Source organism: Sciurus carolinensis, chromosome 1, assembly GCF_902686445.1.
Source record: "Sciurus carolinensis chromosome 1, mSciCar1.2, whole genome shotgun sequence".
NCBI lineage: Eukaryota > Metazoa > Chordata > Mammalia > Rodentia > Sciuridae > Sciurus > Sciurus carolinensis.
In genome coordinates this window covers 181,462,627-181,486,625 of record NC_062213.1, presented here as the reverse complement: position 1 = coordinate 181,486,625, position 23,999 = coordinate 181,462,627, and the positions used below count along the sequence as shown (strand labels likewise).

Here is a 23,999-nt window from a genome sequence, read left to right as displayed (position 1 = left end):
GTATTATTTGGGATGGGAGGGATAGGGTGGGGAAGAAGGGAAATGAGTAGGAGCACTTTCATTAAAATTTGGGGCCTGATTGGGAACACAGTGAAACAATGGAAAGATTTGGTTCTAATGGTTTGGTTCTATGTCCAGAATATTTACCTTTATCAAAAAAAAAAAATGTCACTGGCACCATAAATGAGGACTGTGAGAGACTGTTTAAAAGTTATGAATGCCTGAAACCTATAAGCCAAGGTGTTCCCTGCCTGAGTTAATGTTGTTCCCCACAAAGAACTAAGCCAGTTCATAAGTTACCAAAGCTGCCATTCTGGAGACAGAAACTGACTGAGATGGGAAGGTCTTTTATTGAAGAGTATACACAGGCAGATCATTCTGTCTTAGAGGTGCTAATTCTTGTAATTAGACAAAAAGACCCTTTCTTTTCCAATTATGAATTTATAAATAAAATCCACTTGTCCAGCTAAGCCACTGGCTGAAGTACTAGGGGAGGGGCCAAAGGGGATATAGGAGATGGATAATATGGAAAGAGGAGGGTTCATACTCTCCGGATGGAAGCTGTGGGAGCCTCTGCTTTTTTAACTTTGAACTCTGAAACCTTTAGTGGCAGGGTTCAGTCACTGACAGCACAAAAGCTCTATTAAGTCAATTCAAAAGGTTGAGTGATTTCAAAAGCCCTGGTCTCAGGAGATTAGCTTTCATATTGGGGCAGTGGTTCACTTTAAAGATGTTAAAATTTTTTTTGTTTTTAAGGAAAAAAAATCTTATGAAATAACCAATATCCAAATGCTGTCTTGAATCATGAAATCCAAAAGTTCTTGATGTCATCTAGACCTGCATCTAGAGCTACACTGTAAAAATCTTTTCAGGCATATGTTAGGTTTCTGTGAAATTTTTGTTTAAATGTAAATTTCATACACACTGTCAGTTTTTGTCTTAATAAAACTATAAATTTATTAAAAAAAAAAAAAAAAAAAAGAGATACAGAGCACAGCAAGGGCATCTCTCTACGGCCTCCAAGAGGCAAGGGGAAAGAGAGGAGAGGAAACAAGAAGGAATTAATAAAACCAGTACCTTGTACAAGATCTTGGTGCTCATCTTCTGAAATCTGGTCCCAGGCCTTAGGCAGTGCTTGGATGCCTGCCAAGTCTCCCCACTGGATGGAAGAAAAGAGATACTTTCTCTTCAAGTACTTTCCTGGAAGTTAAGGACAGCTCAAAAAGAAAATGAATAATGCTGAAGGGCGGAAAATGTACCTCATGAGAGCTACAGGGAACTATCAAGTGAAAGTAGAGACATCATTACATTTTTCTGGGGAGAGGAGCAAGATTAAACTGTGCCACAATATTTTCTGAGCAACTCTAATAATATGGCTTGATGACACCAGAAAACAAGAATCAGATACTGTTCCTGAAATCTAGACTGTCTTTTGTGAGGACAAAAGCAGAAACTAATAAGAAGCAAAGTGACATGAAAGATAAAACTCAGCAGAAGTTAAACAAAAAGCAAAGGCACAGGAGTGCGGAAGCAGCAAGTGCCTTCAGGGAATCGCAGACCTTCCAGCCTGGCTGCCAGGTGTTCAGCACGTAGTAGGAAAGGTTGGTTGAGCCAGAACACAGAGAACAGTGAGGACCAAGGCAGGCATTTTGAACTGCATCCACAAGCAGCCGAAGCTACTGGAACATGCTATGCGGGCAACCTGCTCAGAACCAGACTTCCTGAAGATATACAGAAGTCAGAGATAGCTTAGAGGGGCAAAAGTCAGAGACAAAGAAGGCTGCCAACAAGCTACAGATGATTAAGAGCCCAAACAAAACTGTGGAGGTGGCAGAAGGAATAGAGAAGAAAAAGTCACACATAGCTTACGATAGGGATATATTCTGAGAAACGCATCGTAAGTAATGCCATCCTGTGCAAACGTCCCAGAGTGCACTTACACCAACTAAGACAGTTCTGATGTCACCAGGTGATGCGATCCTAAGCGACCACTGTGGTATGTGTGATACCACTGCTGACCAAATGTTATGTGGCACATGACTGGAAAAGCAGCACCAAGGAAACAGAATTAAAGTGCCTGCCAAGTGCCTGTGTAAAGAGCCTAGCACATGCTAAGTACCCAGTAATGTCTGCCCTGCTGCTGTTGCCATTGTCACTAAAACTGTCGCCACCATCACTACTACTGCTGCAACTGAAAGAAAAAGCAGAAAGGAAAAGCAGAGACTGCCCTTACACTCCCAGACGAGGATGGACAGTGTGATTCTAAACTAAAAGAAAAGGGGTTTGAATTTGAGGGCTAGACTGAAGAGTTCAACTTTAAATTTGACTTTGTATGTTCTTGAGCAATTCAGGTGGAGAGAAACTGAGGCTGAAGACTAGAGTCAACAATGAAAGTAGACACTTGAGCCAGAGGGTAGATGCAGGTATCAGGTGAGAATGGAGACCAAACGGCCAGACCTTCAACTAACCAGTCTTCTCCTTCCAGCCTTGCCTTCCACCACCCCCAACACTTCCCCAGGATACAGCATGGTAACATTGAAAACATACATCTTTTCTGCTACTTTTCTACTGAAAATCTAATAGCTCTCTGTCTCTCAAAAGCCAAAATCCTTTCAGAGACATGTGTGGCCCTCTGAAGTCCAGCCACCTCCTCACGGACCTCAACACCTAGCAGACTCCCCCATGCCCTGCTCTAGCCACACTGGCCTCCTGAATATACCAGGCATGCCATCACCTCAGGCCTTTGCATCTGATGTTCCCTCTGCCTGGAACATTCTTCTCCCAAATATCCACACAGTTCCCCTTGCCTGCTTCAGTACCTTGCTCAAATGTCAGTTTCTCATGATGCCACTCTGACCACCCTTATAAAATCACAGCCCCACCACCACACCTCACATTCCCTGCTTTATGCTCCATGGTACTTAGCTGATACTCTCCAAATATTTTTCTTTCTTTTTATTTATTGAACCCAGGGGCACTTAACCATTAAGCCACACCCCCAGCCCTTTTTTTTCATATTTTATTAGAGACAGGGTCTTGCTGAGTTGCTTAGGGTCTCACTAAGATGTTGAGGCTGGTTTTGAATTTGAGATCCTCCTGCCACAGTCTCTGAAGTCGCTGGGATTACAGGCATGCGCCACCACGCCCGACATATTTTTCCTTTTTAATATCTGTCTCCTAGCACCCACGGCAGTGACTGGCAGGTGGCAGCTACTCAACAAATTATTTGAGAAACCATAGTAAAAAGTAATGCAGGAGAAATTCAAGTTCAAGAACCAAAGAGAATGGATCCAAGCTATAGTTTTCTAATCTTGGGATTGAAAAATTAAAAAGACTTCGGAACATCTCTGGCATTATCTGAAATGTATGCAAAGGATATGAAGTTCGGTAATGTCTCTCAATATCTTGCAACCACTCCAACATGTCAGCCACAGACGGGCTCAGAGCTGAGGGCTGCAGAACAGCATCAAGGCCGACCACGTCTGCATGCTGCTCATAGATCCGAAACACTTGCTCCACGTGGCTGCTGACTGTGTCTCGTACCTTGAGGAGAGTGGCTCTGTGGAAGAGTCTGAATTAGGTGACATGAGAATGTAGGCAGCAGGGCTTCTCAACCCTGGCACCGCTGACATTTTGAATCGCATGACTCTGTTTTGCGGAGGGCCACCCCACACACACAGGATGTGTACCAGCACACCTGGCATCTCCCCACCAGATGACAGAAATAAACCACGCCCTCACTGTCTCCACATCACAACCATGTCTCTAGACATTGCCAAATATCCCCTCCCAGAAAAACTGCCCCCAGTTGAGAACATGAGCTAAGGAGACTGGTGGTATTGCTTTGGAGGTACAAGTAGATCAAGAATTAAGAAATGACTTTATGATGGAGAGGCTGAAGAAGTTATATTGCTCTCAAAGTTGTGGGATAAGCCCAGTTGCCAAAGAAAGGAAAGACCAAGGGACATTTCTGGGGTTAAGGATGGACTGAGCTCAGAGACAGAATGCTTACCTAGCATGTGCAAGGCCCTAGGCTTAATCCCCAGTACTGCCCATCTCTAAAAATAAATAAATAAATAGATAGATAAATAAATAAATAACCTGTGTAAGGGGAGCAAATGCTCACTCACAGACCCATGCCATGTACAAGGAAAGGAAATAAAACGGTATTGAAGCAACAAACCATTCCTATCTACATGCTCCCTAGCTCTTTCCAGAAAATTCTTGAATGGTCAAGTGTGGGCTCAGGATGCACAAACCACTGTGGACCTTAGGAAAGTTATTTATTCTCCCCATGCATAAAAACAGTTTGTTTTGCTCACAATACAGAACAGAGACTAGCACATAGAGTAAACACTTATTCAACAAATCAATGAGTGAATGAATGAAATTATGATAAAAACCAAATGCAATAATGCATATAAAGTGCTTAGAGCAGTGCCTAGGTTATGGTTTCATCCGTGACCCCAAGGGACCCAGCCATCAAGACAAAGGCTACAACTTCCAAAAATAGAAGGCATTTCCCAGCCTAGTACTGTGGCTTTCAAAAATGTTTGACCATGACTCACAATGAGAAACAGAATAACAACCCAACACCCACACACAAAAATGTAATCAATTGAAGTAAAAATACTTGACCCTCTCAAATGCTGTTTTTCATACTATGAGATCTAATTACTTGTAGATTATGAACAGCATTAAAAAAAAAAAAAAACAACAGAAGGCAAAATATCAGAATGCAACACTCCTAGCATTGTTTTATGGAATATTTCAGTTACATATGTATGCACATGTGTTTTATGGAATATTTCAGTTACATATGTATGCACATGCACATGTATGGATCATGACATAAAATGTATTTCTTCCTGTAAATCATGACCAAACAACTAAAAGTCACTATCTGAAGGAAAACAGGTGCCTCTTGGAAGGCAGGCTTTCGCTGGGAATTTTTGGTATTTTTGTTCTTGTAGTGTAGTGTAAGTACTCTACCGCTGAGCTATATACCATTTTTTAAAATTGAGAAACAAGCTGGGCATGGTGGCACACATCTGTAAATCCCAGTGGCTCAGCAGGTTGGTTGGCTGAGGCAGGAGGATCAAGAGTTCAAAGTCAGACTCAGCAACTCAGCAAGACCCTGTCTTAAAATAAAAAATAAAAAATAAAAAGGGCTAGAAATGTGGCTCAGTGGTAGAGAGTCCCTGGGTTCAATCCCCGGTACCAAAACAATCAATCAATCAATAATTGAGAAGCAATTCACACTTTAAAAGTATACAACTTAGCGGGGCATGGTGGCACACGCCTATAATTCCAATGGCTTGGGAAGCTGAGGCAGGAGGATCAAGGGTTAAAACCAGCTTCAGCAAAAGCAAGGCACTAAGCAACTCAGTGAGACCCTGTCTAAATAAAATACAAAATAGGGCTGGGGATGTGGCTCAGTGGTTGAATTCCCATGAGTTCAATCCCTGGCACCCTCCCTCTCAAAAAGTATACAACTTACAATGAAACTACTCTGCATAATACTACAATGGTATATACATGCCACTACACATTTCTCTAAATCCAGTGAACATACAAAACCAACAGGAAAGCCAATGGAAACTATGGACTTTTGGGGATAATGACATATCACTATAGATTCATTGATGGTAACAAACATTACCACTGTCATGCAGGTAAGAGTGGAGGTAATACATGTGTGGAGGCAGAAGGTACAAGGGAATTCTCTACACATTCCAACTTCACTCTGAACTTGAAACTTTCAAAATTAAAGCTTCTTAGTTTTTTTAAATAAGTATACAATTTAGTACTTTTTCATATAGTCACCAACCACTATGCAACCATCATTACCACCTAATTCCAGAACATCTTCATCACCCCCAAAAGAAATCCTGAATTCATTAGTAGTTATTCCACTTCCCTTCTTCCTTTTGGCCCAAGGAAAGCACTGATCTACTTTTTACCTCTCTGGATTTGTCCATTCTGGATATTTCAGAGAAATGGAATCATACAATGTGTTTTGTTTTGTTTTGGTATTTGATTTCTTTCACTTAGCATAATGTTTTCAAGGTTCATCCATGTTGTAGCATATATCAGTGCTTAATTCCTTTTTATGGCTGAGTAACATTCCAATGTATGGATCTATCATATATTACCTATTCATGTGAAGAACATTTGGATTGATTCCACTTTTTGGCTGTTATGAATCACACTGATTACCAGAGTCCTTTAACAGCTACTACTGATAAAAGGAGTTGATTTGTACAGAAGTTGTGATGAATTAGGGGGTTCTAAGGATTTCTGCCTCCACTCCTCACCAAAGTTCTCTCAATCTAGAAGCCAAAGCCACATCTACAGATCATATGCTCAACACAGCTAACACATCACATGAGCTGATTTACCTGTCCAACCTCATCTCTTACATCCCCTACTCCAGCAACAGTACTCATACCCACATCTTGGCTCATTTTACACAAATTCATCCTTCAGGCTTTGACATTACCTCCTCCCAGAGGTTTCCTCCCTCCATAGGTTGCACACATCACTATCTTAGAACATAGCACAACATCTCTTCAACTCAAGGCTGCTTCACTGTTGTCTTTACAGCACCTTGTGCCTGGCATCAAAGGCACAAATGTCGCTTTTTACAAGTGTACAAGTGTACAAAAGAAAAAAATGTATTTTACACAAACAACAGTTTCCTATTCATCTATGACACAGACACTATACACAAGAACTTTATTTGTTTGGAGTCAAAAAAAGGCCACATATGCCCTGTCTCAATAACCTGTAGGTTACTGAGAGAAAAAATATCTAAAAGGCAAAAAACAGAGCTTGTAGATATGCTGGGCACAGAGACATCAGTGTACAGCAGAACAAAATGATGGGGCTGGGGTTGTGGCTCAGTGGTAGAGGCACTGGGTTTGATCCTCAGCACCACATAAAATAAACTAAACTAACATAAAGGCATAAAAATGGACTTTAAAAAAAAAAAAAAAAGAGCTCTGGTGTTTTTCAAAATAAGGGGGTTAGATTCCAGTCAACTCTTTACTAGATGTGTGACCAGGGCAATCTGCTTGAGTCTCAGTTTCCTCACTTGCAAAAATGGAATGACATGAGATTAAGTCACAGAGGTATTAAAAAGACTTCATGGGTAATGTACATAAAACCTTCAGTTCTGGCACCTACCAAGCTTACAGCATAGTTCCTTATTGCCTTTACCAAGACAACTATAGCACAGGGCTAACAAGCCTTCTCCACTCCTTTTCCTTTGTGCTTTTGTAATTTCTACTAAGCCCACTACCATGCCTGCCCTCTGAAAGGGAAATGCCAGAAAATGGTTTTTTTTTTTTTTTTAGAATATGGTTTTTTTGACAGTGGTCTGGCTGCAACAGAAGGAAAGGAGGAAAGGCTGAAACGCCACCAACTGTCATGCTCTCGAGCAAAAACACCCTTCGGATGAACCTAGCTATTTAAAAGCACCCAGTTTGAAGATCTTCCTAAAGAGCACCAAGGAAATCCTTACAGCTTCTCCCCTAGCTTGTCCAGGACAGTGTCCCCAGCCGCCAGCTGCTTGCGCCGCAGCCGCTCCTGTAGGTCGGGGAAGGCCCGAAGCGCCGGCACATCCTCAAACCGCACTCTTTGTGCGGCCTGCAACTGCTCTGCCAGGTTGCTGAGCGAGGCCAGGAGGGGCGAGCAGTCCCGCAGAGTGCTCTGCCACAGGCCGTGCTGCTCCTCCACGACCGGGAAGCACTTCTTCAAGGCCTCCTGCACAGGAAGTAAAGGCCTGTCTTGAGCCATCTTCTGTTGGGAAAAGAAACAAGAACAAAAAACAGGGTCAGGGCGCCGAGTCAGTAGGGGAGGTACTGGGTCGAGGGTGGGAGCCATTTCCGACCCCGTGGTCGGTCCAGCTGTTGGCCTCCAAGTCCCTCCGGACCGGAGCTCCTGCCCGAGGCATCATCTCGCCTGCAGAAGCGGCTCCCTGAAGGACCCTTGCTTCCCCCCTCAGGCAGGGTGTCCTAGTTACTCCTCGGGATAGGGCAGTTTCCTGTTTCCGACTGCGGATTCCCGGGGACCAGGCCCTGACCCCCTCAAGACCGATGCTTCCGGAGGCGGAATCCCGTCTCCTCTCTTTGAAGCTGCCATCAGCGTTCCCTAAACCAGCAGGATGTGGGAGCGTGAGAACCCACCCGGACAGCCAGGGCGCCTCGCACACTTTCTGCGCACGCTCAGAAACGACCGCCCTTCGGCTCACCGGAGGCTAGCGCGACACTGAGTCGTGAAGAAAGGCCGTAAAGCCGCAATGACTTCTGGGCATTGAAGTCCTGCATGTGGATTGGCTGCCTGATGGAGAAGCTCGCTTGTGATTGGGTGGTCCGGGACCATCCTCAAAGGGCCACTTCTCATTCGTCAGTCATTGGCAATTGAGTTTGAATTGGGTGGCGGTTAGCTACAGCGCTCTTCCCTCTCAGCCGGAGCAGTGAGGTGTTTCCCGGCCCTTGCTTCCCGACCCACGGGTACGTATCTCGCGGCTTCTTTATGCCCAGACCCTGAAGGACGACGATTCCCAGCCGCCTTCGCCATCCCTTCGTGTCCCCTTACTTTCCTTCCCCTGTCTCCGCTGCCGACCCCTTGTGACTCGGTCCCAGCCTCCCCGCAGCCTCCTCCGAAGCGCCATGGCTCCTAGGAAGGGTGGCAGTCGGGTGAACAAGACCAACTCGTTACGGAGCCGAAAGCTCGCCTCCTTTCTTAAGGACTTCGACCGTGAAGGTAAGGGGTGGATTCCCGCCGTCGCTGCTGCTACCTAAGGGCGATCGCGGGGCGCTGGTGCGTTGGGGCGCGGGTGGCACGGATTCGCCCGTCGGGTGACGCGTCTTCTGTCGGCTTCTGCCCTCTCGCAGTGCAAGTACGAATCAAGCAAATTGAATCAGACAGGCAGAACCTTCTCAAGGAGGTGGATAACCTGTACAACATCGAGATCCTGCGGCTCCCCAAGGCTCTGCGCGAGATGAACTGGCTTGACTACTTCGGTAAGAGACGAACCATGGCCGCGGTCAGTCTGTGATTATCGTGACAGCCTTCAGAAAAGGCTCGCTAAAATGTTCCCTTCCTCTTGAGGTCTAACATGGCCACTATAGAAAATTGCAACTCTGCTGCTTGGTCCCGCTCTCTACCTCACCTGCCTGCTTCGTTCTTCTTCTCAATGGCACACCCCCTACACCCGACACATACATACCAATGCAAACCCTTCCTTAAAGGACTAGATGGCAAATATTTTAGGCTTCTGGAGCCAGTGGGTTCTCTGTGCAGCTACTCAGCTCTGCTGTTGTTCTGAAACAGCTATAATGAATGGGCACAAATGGGCTGTATTCCAATAAAACTTTATGAACGGACTAACATGAATTTCACATAATTTTCACACATCAGGAAATATTATTCCTCTGGGTATGTGTACATTACCCAGCCATTTAAAAATGAACAAATTAATGACTTGGTTTGTTATCAGCACAGGTGAAAGAAGCTCTTTCTGCAGCTCATGAAAATTGCAAATTGATTTAAGTGTCCACTCCTGTCTTGATTTAAAAATGGGCAAATTGATTGTGAACTGCAAGGACAGGAGAGTTCTCCTGACCAGAGAAAAATCTCAGCCGATTTTCTCACTCCCTTATTAAACGTCCAGGAAAAAGCAGAGGACTTCCTCTGCTGAGTTACCCTTTTTTTCCCGTTTTCCTTTTTATTAATAATTACAGTATGTAGCCTTTTTCCTGGATAGAAATGTTTGTCCTACTCACATAGGATTTGGTGGTTCTTTCATTTTGCCTTTTTATTTATTATTCTACGTATTCACCCATTTCTACAAAAGTTGAGCATGCCTCAGTCACAATTCTGTGTGCTGAAGATGCACTGGGGAATCAAACTGACATTTTTCCTGTCCTTGAGAGCATATGAGCTAGAGGACAAAGGTTTTTTAAAAACTTCAGGGCCTTGGGATATAGCTCAGTGACAGAGAGCTTACCTAGCATGGGTGAGGCCCTAGGTTCAATTCCCAGCACTACAAAAAGAAAAAAAAAAAATTATAGGTATGTCATTAGAATTATAAGTACTACAAAAGAGACTAGAGTAGTGGCTAGTGAGTATATTTATTTAATGCTTTCTATGCCAGGTCTACATTGTACCAAAATGGTTTATATATTTTAATTTCATAACAAGCTAATTTGTTATTAATATTATGCCTGTTTTAGAAATGACAAGATTAAGGCACGGAGAAAGGTTACTTTGCTTAAGGTTTCAATTTAGTTAGTAGCAGAATCCATTTGAATCCCAGCATTCTATTTCCAAAGCTTGAGATCTTAAATTTTTTAGGTTTTTTTGTGTGTGTGCCTCCACAACCAGTGAGATCTTAACAGTTATACAGGATACCAGGACAGTTTCTAGGAGGAGGATGTAACCTAAATTTATTCTACATCTAAATCTCACAAAGATTCCATTCAATGCATGTTTACTACACCAGATTTTTGCCCAAAGCACTGGATCTTATCGGTGGAATTCAGTCCAAGACAGGAGTGGACACGAACAGCTTTGTTTTGAGTAGCTTTTGAGTAGCAGTTGGGTATGATAAGGGGAGCAACAGCAATTTACTATATAAGTTTTTACAATTTACAGCACTCAAGTATAATAGAAACATAAGCAGAATTTTGGGGTGACATTTGAACTGAGTTTTAAAGGATGAATTAGAAATTTGTTGGCAGAGGTAAAGCTTAATACTAGGATACTATCATGAGAGAAGGTGGCACTTTTGAGAAATAACAAAAATTTTGATGAAGTGAAACAAGAATAGGTCAAAAAAGAAAGGAATCAAGCTTAGAGAAAGAGTGGACTAGATCATGGGTCTATCAGTGTTGGACCAAGGGCTGAAATCTAGTCCAGGTTTAGAAAGATAATTGATAATATTAGGGAAGATGATTTATCATTCTAATCTGAGAGTAACTAAATGTAATGTTCTTTTTAAAGCCCTTGGAGGAAACAAACAGGCCCTGGAAGAGGCAGCAACAGTAAGTGACCTGTTTTACTTTTGAGTCAGTTAGTTTTTAAGTATAATCTATTCACAAAATTCAACCAATGGGCTGGCATGGTTGCACACATCTGTAATCCCAGTGGCTTGGGAGGCTGAGGCAGAAGGATCGAAAGTTCAAAGCTAGCCTTAGCAACTTAGCAAGACCCTGTCTCTAAATAAAATACTTTTAAAAGGGCTGGGGATGTGGCTCAGTGGTTAAGTGACCCTGTACCAAAAAAAAAAAAAAAAAAGAAAAAGAAAGAAAAGAAATCTAACCAATGGGTTGCACACTATAGAAGAGGTTCCATAGTGATCATTATTTCTGTCAACTAAAAAGTTATGGTTGTGTCAAACACTGAATATATGAAGTCCAAATAGATCTGAATCCCAAAAAGGGATTCTGCTATTATGACACAGTCTCTCTACCCCAACCCCCACCCCATGAGTTCCTTATTGGAGGATTTAGTCAACCACGATTGGAAAATGTGTTTTTTTAAATTGCATCCAGCCAGTTGTGGTGTTGCACACCTGTAATCCCAGCAGCTCCAGAGACTGAGACAGGAGGATTGCAAGTTCTAAGCCAGCCTCAGCAATGGCGAGGTGCTAAGCAACTCAGTGAGACCCTGTCTCTTAATAAAATATGAAATGGGGCTGGGGATGTGGCTCAGTGGTTGAGTCCCCCTGAGCTCAATCCTTGGTACACCGTGCCTCCACCAAACTGCATCCATATTAAACATGTGCAGACTTTTTTTCCTTGTCATTGTCCCTAAACAATACAGTATAATAGATATTTACTTAGTATTTACATTGTGTTAGGAGTTATAAGTTATCTTGAGGGAATTTAAAACATATAATAGGACATGCATAGGTTGTATGCAAATACCACATCATTGTATATGAAGGACTAGAACCTTCATGGATTTTGGTATCTGCAAGGTGTTCTGGATCCAGTCCCCCAAGGGTACCAAGGGACTACTATATATTTTGGGAGTTTTGTCCACGGTTCCCTAGCTTACAGCTTCTGTACCCCTTGTAATTTCTTAAATGACTACAATAGTAAGAATATCTTTTTGGCCTTTTGACCTTAGCAACTCCAGAGTGATAAAGGTGAAAGACAGTCTTTTGCTATTTATAACAAGCCCCTTTCAACCTTGATGTTAATGAGGTGATTTTTTTTTGGAAAGTCCCTGGGTAACCAGTGGATGAGGTGCTGTTTCCAGGGGAACAAACCCTGTGCTGTTAGTGTTAGAACTCAAAACCCCTCTTCCTGAGAGGGGAGAAAAGGATCACCAAGGGCCAATGATAAATCAATCATGCCTATGTAGTGAAGCCTTCATAAATACCCAAAAGGACAGGGTTCGAGGACTTGAACACATGGAGGTTCCTGGGGGGTAGCAAACCATGGAAGATCTGTGCCCCTTCCCCTTGCCTTAGGCACCTTGTAGGGAGGTTTTAAGTGTTATTTTTCTTCTGAAGGTTCCATAATGTTGGTCTGTGAAATAAACTGGTAATAGATTAACAATGGGAAAAAGCATACAATTGATCAACATACATAAACATAGGAGCCATACACAAAGTATGAAATTCAAAGAAAGAGCCAGATATAGAAGTTTGAGGTTCCTGGAAAAAGGAGGCTTCTGCAAGCTTTGGCGGGCAGAGGAGAGGATCCCAGTGAGAACAGAGGCTCTCTTATTATACAAGTAAAGTCTCTCAGGTAATGGTTATCAGAGGACCATAAATAAAGTGCTTCCAAATTCAGAGAGCAGCTCTAGCAAATTAGTCAAACCTAAGGGGCGGGAGGACTCCTCTTTATAGCCAGTTGGTCAGAAACAGGTAAAACAACCTGGGACTTGCAATTAGCATGGGAAGCAGGGAACAGTCTTGTAGGATCTGATGCTATTCTCAGGTAGATGTATCTGAATTGAATCAGTGGTGTCCACTATAGGATTGTTTGTATGATGTGTGGGGAAGAATCTACACACGTAGGCCATAGAAATGTTCTAAAAATATAGTGGGGAGAAATGGAGTTTTGTCATTCTTAAATCCTCAGAGGGAGACAGTTCCTTTTTTGACAGGCTCCTGGTCATCTTTTGTCCTGAACTCTTCAGGAGAAGTGGAAAGCCTCAAGCTCAAGTTCCTGTAAACCCCGGGGTAAACCATGACCTGACCTGCTAGGAGATAAACTATGACTTTATTTTATGTATTTTTTTAGTACTGGATATTGAACCCAGAGGCATTCTAACACTAAGCTATATCCCCAATCCTTTTTACTTTTTATTTTGAGTCAGGGAGGCTGCCTTGAGCTTGCCATCCTCCTGCCTCAGCCTCCCAAGTTGCTCGGATTATAGGCTTGTGCCACTACACTCTGCTCAAAATAAAAATCTAAAAAACCTGGGGACAGAACACTTGCCTACCAGGTTCAAGGCCCTAGGTTTAATCTCCAGCACCACCGAAAACAAACAAACAAAATTGTGCATACATGCACCTAGGTGTCTTCCTGGGGAGAGAGTTTATTGTAGCCTTCATCACATTTTCAAAGTGAACACAAAATTCCGCATCCTTCATTGAGAATCATTTGGAATGTGAGGTTTGAAGGGGTGTGACTACAAAGGGTACATATGTGCAGTGAATAACAGATCTCAACCATCTCAAGAAGCTAAAGGTAATCAGGAACTAGTTGTTCATTTAGAAAAAAATTCAAGAGTTGGGGGATGAGAATAACTGAAACAAAATTGAGCTAGTAAAACATTCTTGATCCATGTCTTCTTTTTCTTTATGTGTCTATGACCCATTTTATTGACACCCCCCCCACAGACCCAATTCTGATATTTCAAAACATTCTATCTGAGATGAAATAGATCATTAACTAGAGATCTTCCTCTTTTTGAATTAATCAGACATGTATAGCTGAAAATAAGAACTTCTGGTGTAATACGAGAGAACCAGTGTTAACACACCAGGTTGAGAGAATTCCAGATTTAGCTAATACCATTTAAATCCCATTAAAGAATGATCCTTTCATCCAAAAACTCTTAGTTGGGAGGTACGCTGGAGACTCCCAAGACCACCACAGGTTTGGAGGTTCTCTAGGAGGACTCAGCCTATAACCATACTCTTGGTGATGATTTATCATGATGAAAGGACACAAAGAAAACTCAGCAGAGGGAAAAAGTACAAGGGACAAAGTCCAGAGGAGACCAGTTGAGTCACACGGGACATGCTCAATTCAACACATGTGAAATGTTATCTCCAGAAAAACCCTTTAGAGACTCAGTGCCCAGGCTTCTTATTGGGTGCTGGTTTCTTAGGCATCCTCTGCCTGACAGAAGAAAGCAGGTGTTTGGTATAAACCACATTGTTTACATACAGTTTAGGCATGGTGAACTGTTCTTATCAAGGAATGGTGGGAATCACAACATACCAGTTAGTGCTAGAGATGGTGGAAAGTTGACAGGAATGCCATTTCTGTCCCATCAGGCATGGTACACATCACTAATCTATTATAGTCCAGTGTCTTCTAAGCCCAGGCAACCTCAGAGTCCTTCTCTGAGTACTCCTCAGATGTGACACCTGTGTCACTCCTTCTCTATAAGGACCATTTCGTTATTTATATGTGCCCCATGAGGCAAGGACTACAATTCATCTGTTCTTGCCTGTACCCTACATATGAATAGTCATCACCATAAACAAACTAATTAGAATGCAAGGAGGCCTCTTTGAAGGACCCAGGAACCTTACTGAGAGTTGGGTGTCATGGTAGTCCCAGCCACTTGAGAGGCCCAGATGGGAGAATCACTTGAGCCTCTAAGAGTCCAAGACCAGCCTGAGCAACATGGTAAGACCCAATCTCACAAAAAGAAAAAGAAAACCCTATTGAGAACCTGTAGACTTCCCAAAGAAATAAGTCTGACACAGTATCAAGTATTGTGCCAGGCATGGTGGCACACGCCTGTAACCCCAGCAGCTTGGGAGCCTGCGACAGGAAGATGGTGAGTTCAAAGCCAGCCTCAGCAACTTAGCGAGGCACTTATAACTCAGTGAGACCCTGTCTCTATAAAATATAAAAAAGGGCTAGGGATGTGACTCGGTGATTAAATATCCTGGATTCAATCCTCAGTACCAAAAAAAAAGAAAAAAATCAAAAGTGTTGTAAAGGATGTGAACCATTAGGGACTTGTGTTTGCAAATGAGATATAAACAAGATATAAACTTTGGGAAAGAGTTTCGCATAATAGCATGACTGATTTTTTTTTTTTTTTTTTTTTTTTTTTTTTTTTTTGGTACCAGGGATTGAACTCAACCCCTGAGCCACATCCCCAGCCCTATTTTGTATTTTATTTAGAGACAGGGTTTCACTGAGTTGCTTTGTGCCTCACTGTTGCTGAGCCTGGCTTTGAACTTGCAATCCTCCTGCCTCAGCCTCCTGAGCCTCTGGGATTACAGGTATGCGTCACCATGCCCAGCTAAGGCTGACATTTATGTAACCCATAACCCTGTAATGCTCTGTCCTTCCTAAGTATGTAGCCAAGAGAAAACTTGGACATCAAGTGCATCAGATAGTTCAAAGTAGCACTATTGTTGGGAGAATGAACAAACCCATGGCAATATAATCACACACACTCATTTGTACGTTTACTTTCTTTTCTGCAAATAGAATGATAATGGTTACCTCTGAAGAATGACAGGATTAAGAGCCTGGTCACCTTTGGAACAGGGAAGGAATGCATACCTAGAAGCAGGTTATTAGCAATGTTTTAGGTCTTAAGTTATATGTAGATTTATAGAGGTTCTGTATTGTATTGTAACTAATATTTAGCAGTCATTTTTCATGTATCAGGTAATATATTTTTAAAGTTGTTTATTAGTCTACTGTATCTCATTTGGTGAACTAAGCCTGGTACTTTCTGGCTGTGTTTGTCACAGGCTGATGTGGATATCACAGAAATAAACAAACTAACTGCAGAAGCTATCCAGACTCCCCTGAAATCTGCCAAAAGTGAGTACTTTTCTAATGTCTGGTTCCCAATCCTATAAATCCCAAAATTTGATTTTAGCTGCTGCATTTAGTTAATCATATGCAGGACTCATACTAACCAAACTTACAAGGCTGTTTGTTGTGTGAGCAAAAGTGAAAGGAACGGGAAAACAAAGACTGTTCCAGAAACCAAACCTTGTTGCCTGCTTGCTTTCCCTTGAGTAACGTAGAGAGACTGGCAAGATTCAGAGAGGTGTTATAAGACACACAGTCTTATAAGACAGGAGAGTCCATGATGTGACCAGCAGGGTCAAAAGAGATTTGTAGAAGGAAATTTTCCAGCATAATTTCATGTTACCCAATTCAGTGATCTGGCCATATAAAATCATCTCACATCCATGTCCCACAAGCCGAGTTGTAACTACAGAGCATGGAATCCAGTCAGGGTGAATTGAGACATGGGCTGAATGTCACTGTCATTAAGCTGTGGTAGCTCAATGCATCCAGCCCTTGTGAGGGCAGACCCACCCCGTGGCCTGGATGTGGGGGCTGCACTCCAAGTACCTGCTCCACTAACCAGGGCCAGAAACACTGTCTTCTTGTAGTTCTGACTGGCCTTCCATCGGAATTGTCTTAATGAATGAAGAAAGCATGATGAGATTTTTCCTTACTTTGTGTTGTATTCCATTTCTGTCTCTCAGGTTATGATAGAATTGAACTTGAGTGTTCTTAGATCACATATTTATAATCAGTTTTGCTTACATTGTGATGGTGATGGTTAGGGATCTTCTGATTTCACTCCCTACGACTGAACACACCAGGAACAATGTCCATCAACTGTTAAAATTGCCTTTTTTTTTTTAAACCTTTTTTTTGGGGGGGGGAGCGGTGCTGGGGATTGAACCCAGGGCCTTGTGCTTACAAGGCAAGCACTCTACCAACTGAACTATCTCCCCAGCCCCTTTTTTTAACCTTTTTGATCATTGGACTTCAACTACATTGTAAGCTATTAAAATATATCTATATGGACTGCGGATGTAGCTTTTGTGGCTTAATGGTAAAGCGCTTGTCTCCTGTGTACAAGGCCCTGGGTTCAATTCCCAGGACCACAGGGAAAAAAAATAAGAAAATAAAATTTAAAATACATACATATATGTGTGTGTGTGTGTGTGTGTGTGTGTGTGTGCATGTATATACATACTATATAAGTGTATATATGTATATATATATACACACATACACACACTGATACATTAAAAAGGAATGACAAAATAGCTTGAAGTCATTTACTCTGATCTCTTTACCCCATGATTAAATACAGGGAATCCCTGCTCAGGATTGCCTAGCTGCTGGTGGTACCTATACATGGAATTCCCTTTATGGAATCCCTGCTCAGGATTGTCTAGCCCCTGGTTGTACCTATTCAGCAGTAACACACTTCTTTCATCTCTAGACAGTTGTGAGGGTTAGAAAGTTCTTTCTAATTTTGAACCAAACTTTCCTGTGGTATCTGTGTATCAATACTAGTTCTGCTCTTTGGAGCCCCAAAAAACAATTTTCAATATGATAACCCCTTAAACATTAAAAATTGGTACTTATCCTCTAGAATCTTTCATCTTAAATATCCCTAATGCTCCTTTACCTCCTATGATGATAATTATAATTTATTTTTCTAAATAAAAGCATTTGTTATAACTTGTGTCTGGTATCATCCAGTGAACCTTACATTCATTCATTCCACGAATACTTACTAAACACTTAGAAGCACAATTCTAAGGTTTGGGGATAAGAATGAAAATAGCAAACGCCTGTTCTTGTGGAGCACACATTCCAAACCTACAGTGACGGCTCCCTGTTAAACACCAGGAAACGGAACACCTTGGTTCAAGCCATTTGACCCAGACCACACCTCAAGCTCAAGTCTTTCCTGGTCGGAGTGCTGGGCTGTCCCTACCGAAGCACTACTCTGATTAAGTTCCTTTGTTTAAAACCACTCCTCCCTCCCCACGCACACACACTTTTTAAGTGATCTCTGGGGTGGGGGCATACGTCAGTGGTAGAGCTTTTGTCGAGAGGCCATGAGGCCCTGGGTTCAATCCTCAACACTGCCCAAAAGAAGTAAGTGGTATTCTTTATGTCAAGTCCATTTCTTGATTGTAGCCTTAGGTTACATAAGTGTCCTTCCTTCTGAAAAATGTGAATGCATGACACCTCCTCCCATCAGAAATAACATGCTGTTAATGCTGTCTCCTTTAGCACGAAAGGTAATACAAGTGGATGAAATGATAGTGGAAGAAGAAGAGGAGGAAAACAAACATAAGAATCTTCAAACTACAAGAGTAAGTAGAAATTCAGGGTAAGGGCTGAGGGCTAGCCAGAGATAAGCAAGTACACAATTGCCCTCCTAGGGCTCACAGTCTGACTGAGGGCCTCCCACTTAAGTGGCAGATAAAAGAGATCATTGACATGCATGGGAAGTATGTAGGCCACAGGAGAGGAAGCTGGTGAGCCTTCCCTACCCCAGGAGGACACAGCCAGTCCCTCCAAGGTCAGCGAGAAGAAAGGGAAGAAAATTCCAGGAAGAGCTAGGAAAAGGTCGAGCTAAAGAGCTCCTAGGAAGCAATTTGGTATGGCTGATGTAGGACAGGAGGAGAGCAGGGACCAAATAATGGATGGCTGTGTGTGCCAAGCTTGGAAGTTTCATTCTGTCAGACAGGTGATGATAAGTGACATCAGATCCATATTTTAAAATAGTATTCAGGATAAAGAGAAGAGGGGAAAATAAGACAAGGAAACCTATCAGGTGAAACTGAGGCAGTGACTAAAAAGAATCATGATTTTGAGGTAGGTTTTATAAAGGAGAACTAGCATGATTGGTGGAAGAAGGAATCAGATGGCTAAATGGTTTTAGCTTAGCCACCTGCCATCCAGTGGAGCATGGGACCCTGGAGGCAGAGTGGTGGGTCAGGGTGAGCGGGGGCATGCCAGTTGCTTGCCCTGTCGAATATTGAGAACCTCTCCAAGACGTGGAAATTCAAATAGGAAGTTCAGCCCGGAACTCGGGGAGGAGGACATCGGGAGATGCCTTGTCTCCCAGATCTGTAGGTGCTTGTCCCAAGGGGCGAGTATGAGGAGGGAGGCTGCAGGTGGGCATGAGAAGGAAGCTGGGCGGAGGGGTCTGACGCAGCCTGCCAAGGGACAGCAGGAGATGCAGGAACGCTAGATTGGTCTTGGAAGATGGGAGGGGAGAATTGCCAGAAGATGAGTGATTCTTGTCACATACTCCCAGGACGCAGAGGATTCCTAGATTGGGTAACTTGGGATGCCCAGAGTGACCACCACAGCAGCACTTTATGGAAAGTAGTGGGGCGAGTCAGGCTTCAATCAGTTCAAAGGGATTTACCTTTAATCTTGGCCCAAATTTTACATTTTGAAGACCCAGCCAGTGTAAGTCCTCTGTTGATTAACTCTATTCTGAATGTTTTAGTCACTAAATTCTGTGAGTTGAACCTTCTTCTGTTCAATATTAACTTTCCTTCCAAGAATTGATCCCCCTTCCTCTCCTTTTCTAACCCCCTTCTGTCCCCCGTGCTGGGCTTTGTGTAACCTCAGTTTTATTTGATTGTGAGTACAGGTCAAAAGGTGTCCTCCATCCAAGAAGAGAACCCAGTCCGTGCAAGGAAAAGGCAAAAGCAAAAGGTATTGGGTTTCCAAAGTTAGACATGTGTTTGGGCTTAATTAAAGAACTCTGTACACAGGCAGAAGTAGAGGCAGAAAGGGCTTTGGCGGCTATTGTTCTAGGATTGTAAAGTCACAGGATCCATGAGGAACCTCTAGTCTAAGCCAGTTCTGTGTACCTTCTCTGTCCTCCCCCACTGTTTTGTTTTTAATACAAACAGGCAGAGTGAGCTCAAAAGAGTGTAGTAAGAACTGTATATTATGTTTAGTTGCCGACAGTCCGTGTACAGAGCTACCCAGAATCAGTCACAAAGTGGCCATCACCTGCCCACAGCTAGCTGCTTGCAATGTTCCTTGCAATGATTCTATGGGCTTGAGTTGACTATGTGATCTCCACTATTTGGTGGGAAGAGGAAACAGCTTAAGAAAGTAGGCATTGGACTGTGTGTCTATGAAAAAGAGAATTCCTCCTTTTTCTCTGGGCAGAAGTAGCAGGACATTAACCACCTGCCTTTCAAGAGAACAAGAATCCCGGTTTTGGGGTGGCAGGGGGCTTTGTGTTGTCTCTTCCAGCCTGATTGAGAAGTCGGGCTTTGCGGGCTTTCTGATTGGGTTCAGAGTCGGGCTCCTGCCTAACTGGCTGTGTGATCTTGGACAAGCTCTTTAAACCCCTATGCCTGGGTTTCTGCACCTGTAACGAGGAGGATGAATACTGCTTGCCTCCTAGGGTAGCTGGCAGGGCCACATGATTTTTTGAGTATGGGACACCCAGGGCAGTATCTGACACGATGTGTCATCTGCCTCTGCAGCTGCTGCTGCTGCTGTCATTGCCAAGAGCTGGCACACTCATGGCTGTTTCTTCCCTGTAGGTCAAGCCATGACAGCACTGTGACCCCAGCTGTGGGCCGATTAGAGTTGTCCATGGTGAAACCAACTCCAGGCCTGACGCCCAGGTTTGACTCCAGGTGAGGCTGAGAGCGGCACTTGGATTCAGGCGGGAGCCCAGCAGTGAGAGCTCTCGGGAGGTGTGCCAGGAAATGCCCTGTCCTAGTCACTCAAGTAGGAAGCGCTATGCAGCCCTTAGAGAAGAATGCACGTGTGCGCGCTCCAGGGAACGCTTCACAGTCACTGCGTGTCGCAGGCAGGTTGCCAGCAGTGCAGACTGTAGGATCCTGTTTGCTTCGGAACATTTCAGAGAAGTTACCTCTGGGGAGTGGAGTAAGGATCGATTAACTCTGAGGAGGGAAAAGTGAGGAAGACTTACTTTCACTTTTAATTCCCACTCGATTATTTTTTCACGTGAGCATGTAGCAAAAGATAATTAGCCAAAAACAGCAGCATTCTAGCTGCCTTAGGGAAGCTGGGGTGGGGATTGCATGCTGATGTAATCTCTGAAGCACCTCCATTGAACCTGGAGAGTCCTCTTGATGGAAGGACTTAGCCCCTCTGGGAAACACATAGCCAGTTTATTTCTGGCCCTGTGGGTGGGTGGAGGACTGGCACCCATATAGAGCAACTGGTCCTAAAGTTTACATGAGTAAGAGTTGACTTTTTCTAGATGTATATTTAATAATTACAGCCTCCCCTCTCCAGCTGTGTTTAGTCATTACTACTTAAAAAATGTACCTAAATTTAGAACTTGTCTTCTGGAAAGTGTGGTTTGAAAACTGCAGCTCGAAACCAGATGGGGCTGGAAGGGCTCCTCGTGCTTGATGTCTTTCAGCCTGACAAACCATCTTCACAGAGATTCTCCCACTTTGCAGGGTCTTCAAGACCCCGGGCCTGCGCACTCCAACAGCCAGAGAGCACATCTACAACGTCTCTGCCAACGGCAGCCCTCTTGCTGACAGCAAAGAGATCTCCCTGACCGTGCCAGTGGGCGGCGGAGCGGTAAAGCGTTTCCCTGGGAAGGCAGAGCGCAGTGTGCTGCTCAGTGAAACCTTTTCTCCCCTGGGCGTCATCCACCTCTGTCCTTCAGAGTCCTTTGGTTGCCTGGGTCCTGATCTCCATGCTTCTGCAGGACTCAGAGTCCAGTTTTCTCTCCCAGATTAGAGACCCAGACTGGGAGCATCCCTGCCCAGCTCTGTGTTCCATCTGTTCATCAGCTGCCATTTGCCCACCTGATTATAGCAAGCCAGAGGTGCAGAGGTCATGATTCCTGATCTTGAGAAGCAGTTCAGTAGTCCAGATGGGTCTGCAATTACAACAGTTAGGCCACATGCAACAACAGATACAAAGGGATCGCTGAGGAAGGCACGACTGGTAGGCACTTAGTCTAGAAAGCAGGGAGAGCCATACCTTCAACTCCGCACAGCCTTGAGGGTTCAAATCAGGCTGAGCCTGGTTTCCCTAAACTATAAAGAGCAAGTTGCTGACCTCAGCCCCAGTGGCAGGATGGCGTCTCTCAGATGGGTCTGTGAGGGTATCCAAGCTAATGTGCATGCCTTTGTCCCCCGATGACCTAGCTGGTGGTCATCTGATAACACTGACGATGTCGTCTTCTCCTTAGGCCTAAGCCACCTCCTGCCTACCTTGCCACTTCTCCCTCCCAGCCATCCCCACCATAACATGCAGGATATCCAGTGGACATCCAGTGGACCCCCTGGGGCATACCAGGCTGCGGGGGGAAGTTCCTGTCTTAAAGGACCTGTCAGTTGAACCCATTCTCTCCATACAGAGCATGCGGTTACTGGCCAGTGACTTGCAGAGGATTGACATTGCACAGCTGAATCCAGAGGCTTTAGGGAACATTAAGAAGCTCTCGGTAAGTTCCATATTCCTCTAGCTAGGAAGCCTGTGGTAGCTTTCTTGGTTTAGCTTTCCTTAGGATTGTTTTTGGGTCTGGTCTAATACTTGCTATGTAAAATCATGTTGCCTTCTCCCAGGGGATTTTGACTGTTACTACTTCCCTAGCAGCAGTTCTGATCTGAGACTGATGTTGAGTTTTGGCCATGCCAGATTTTGCCCTTGAAGTTCCACAATAATTACCAAGATCAGGCAACGAGTACCAGAGTACCCACTGAGCCCATGAACTGAACATATTCATAGTAGTCAGGAGGGAAGGGGCTTGTTACAAGGGATCTCACAGAATCGAAGAAACATTCAGGCCTCCAGGTGTTGGGGACCATCAGAAATCAGCCATGGCAGTCCGTGGACCTTCACGGGCACACCACTGTTCAGCTCTGGGTTCCAAGCCCTCATTTCTCTGGCTCATCTTCATTCTCCCTCTTGGCACATAACATTCTCCTCAGGCTCTTGGTTCTGCTCTCCTTTAACATTGATTTGTGTGCGGCTTTAGGTAGTGACACCTCCAATTCTGTCACTCCAGTGCCAAAGCCGTTCAGTTTCCTGTCTTTGTTTAGGTTCTCAAGAATGTTATTTTACCACTTTGTTCTGGTGAGAAAGTTTCAGAAAGGTTTATCAGTGTGAGTACAAGTAGAGAATGGAAGGGCTGAGGCTCACGCAGACGTGCGCATGGGTGGACTAGCTTACCAGGTGCCATCTTCTTTAAATGACCTATCTCCTCTTTTCAGAGCCATCTCGCCCAAATCTGCAGCAGCATACGGACCCACAAGTGAGAAGATGGCAGGACAGTACAGGTTGTAGCAGTGACCAAGGCAGCAGAACGTGCACGTGTCTCCTCCTGTTCCCCTGCTGTCTCCTGCCCTTTCAATGCTGGGTACTAAGTGGGGCCTTGAAATCTTTCACCTGCTATGCCCAGTAGTTCTTGTCATGCTGACATGAGTTTTGAGTTTATCAAAAAGACCAAAAACTGGTTTGGAGGCAGCTTCCATATCTTACACCTCTACCTCTCTAATTAGTGGGAATTTAGAGAAGGGAATTATAGGACTTAGTCTAAGAATTTAAGTGACTGGCTGCAGAATAACTGTCTCTAAGCTACATGTGGTCCAGCAGTCCCTGCAGGTCTGTAGACTCTGTAGACAGCACGTCTCTTAATGGGATCACTGGGTGGCAACAGTGCCTTGGCTGGTGATGTCATTTCGTGTTTAGCTTATGCCTGGGGCACAGACTAGTTGTGTAGAGTCAGGAGTGAGATCCTTATGCTCTGACCAGCCTCTGTACCCCAAAGGGCCATGTACTATGTTCCAGGAATTTTGGGAACAAGAGATCTTCTCACCTCCCGACTTGCAGGCGCGCAGCTTTCTCTTGTATGGCTCTTTAGTTATATTTTGTATTATTAACTCAGTCCTATACAGACTGAATTGTTTCAAGTTGTTTTATTCTCCTTTTCATGAGACTTTTGTACATATTGTTTTTCCTACCTGCTTTCAA

General features: G+C 43.9%; 2 protein-coding genes across 8 annotated transcripts in view; one reads left to right on the top strand and one right to left on the bottom strand.

The window, feature by feature from the left end:
* The window catches only part of C1H1orf109 (chromosome 1 C1orf109 homolog), a 13,178-nt gene extending 4,930 nt beyond the window's left edge, over positions 1-8,248 (bottom strand). For 2 of the 7 annotated variants that reach the window (XM_047563935.1, XM_047563983.1), the window contains exons 1-3: positions 7,526-8,183; positions 3,380-3,571; positions 1,078-1,196 (exon numbers count right to left, since the gene is read on the bottom strand). In XM_047563935.1, coding sequence (XP_047419891.1) covers positions 1,078-1,196; positions 3,380-3,571; positions 7,526-7,887 — 673 coding nt within the window. In that variant the 5' untranslated portion in view covers positions 7,888-8,183. The other 5 variants (XM_047563945.1, XM_047563992.1, XM_047563955.1 and 2 more) reach the window with 4 other exon arrangements.
* Positions 8,146-23,999, top strand: Cdca8 (cell division cycle associated 8). The gene is made up of 10 exons (XM_047564005.1): positions 8,146-8,769; positions 8,901-9,029; positions 11,011-11,051; positions 15,977-16,049; positions 18,285-18,367; positions 19,663-19,727; positions 20,576-20,671; positions 21,470-21,596; positions 22,384-22,470; positions 23,240-23,999. Exons 1-10 carry the CDS (start codon positions 8,676-8,678, stop codon positions 23,282-23,284), a joined length of 840 nt encoding a protein of 279 aa, XP_047419961.1. The 5' UTR covers positions 8,146-8,675; the 3' UTR covers positions 23,285-23,999.

Coding starts and splice junctions, on each gene's coding strand:
- Cdca8 (XM_047564005.1), top strand. CDS start 8,676: ATGGCTCCTAGGAAGGGTGGCAGTCGGGTGAACAAGACCAACTCGTTA. Junction 8,770..8,900: donor TAAGGACTTCGACCGTGAAG/GTAAGGGGTGGA, acceptor GCCCTCTCGCAG/TGCAAGTACGAATCAAGCAA. Junction 18,368..19,662: donor AGAATCTTCAAACTACAAGA/GTAAGTAGAAAT, acceptor TTGTGAGTACAG/GTCAAAAGGTGTCCTCCATC.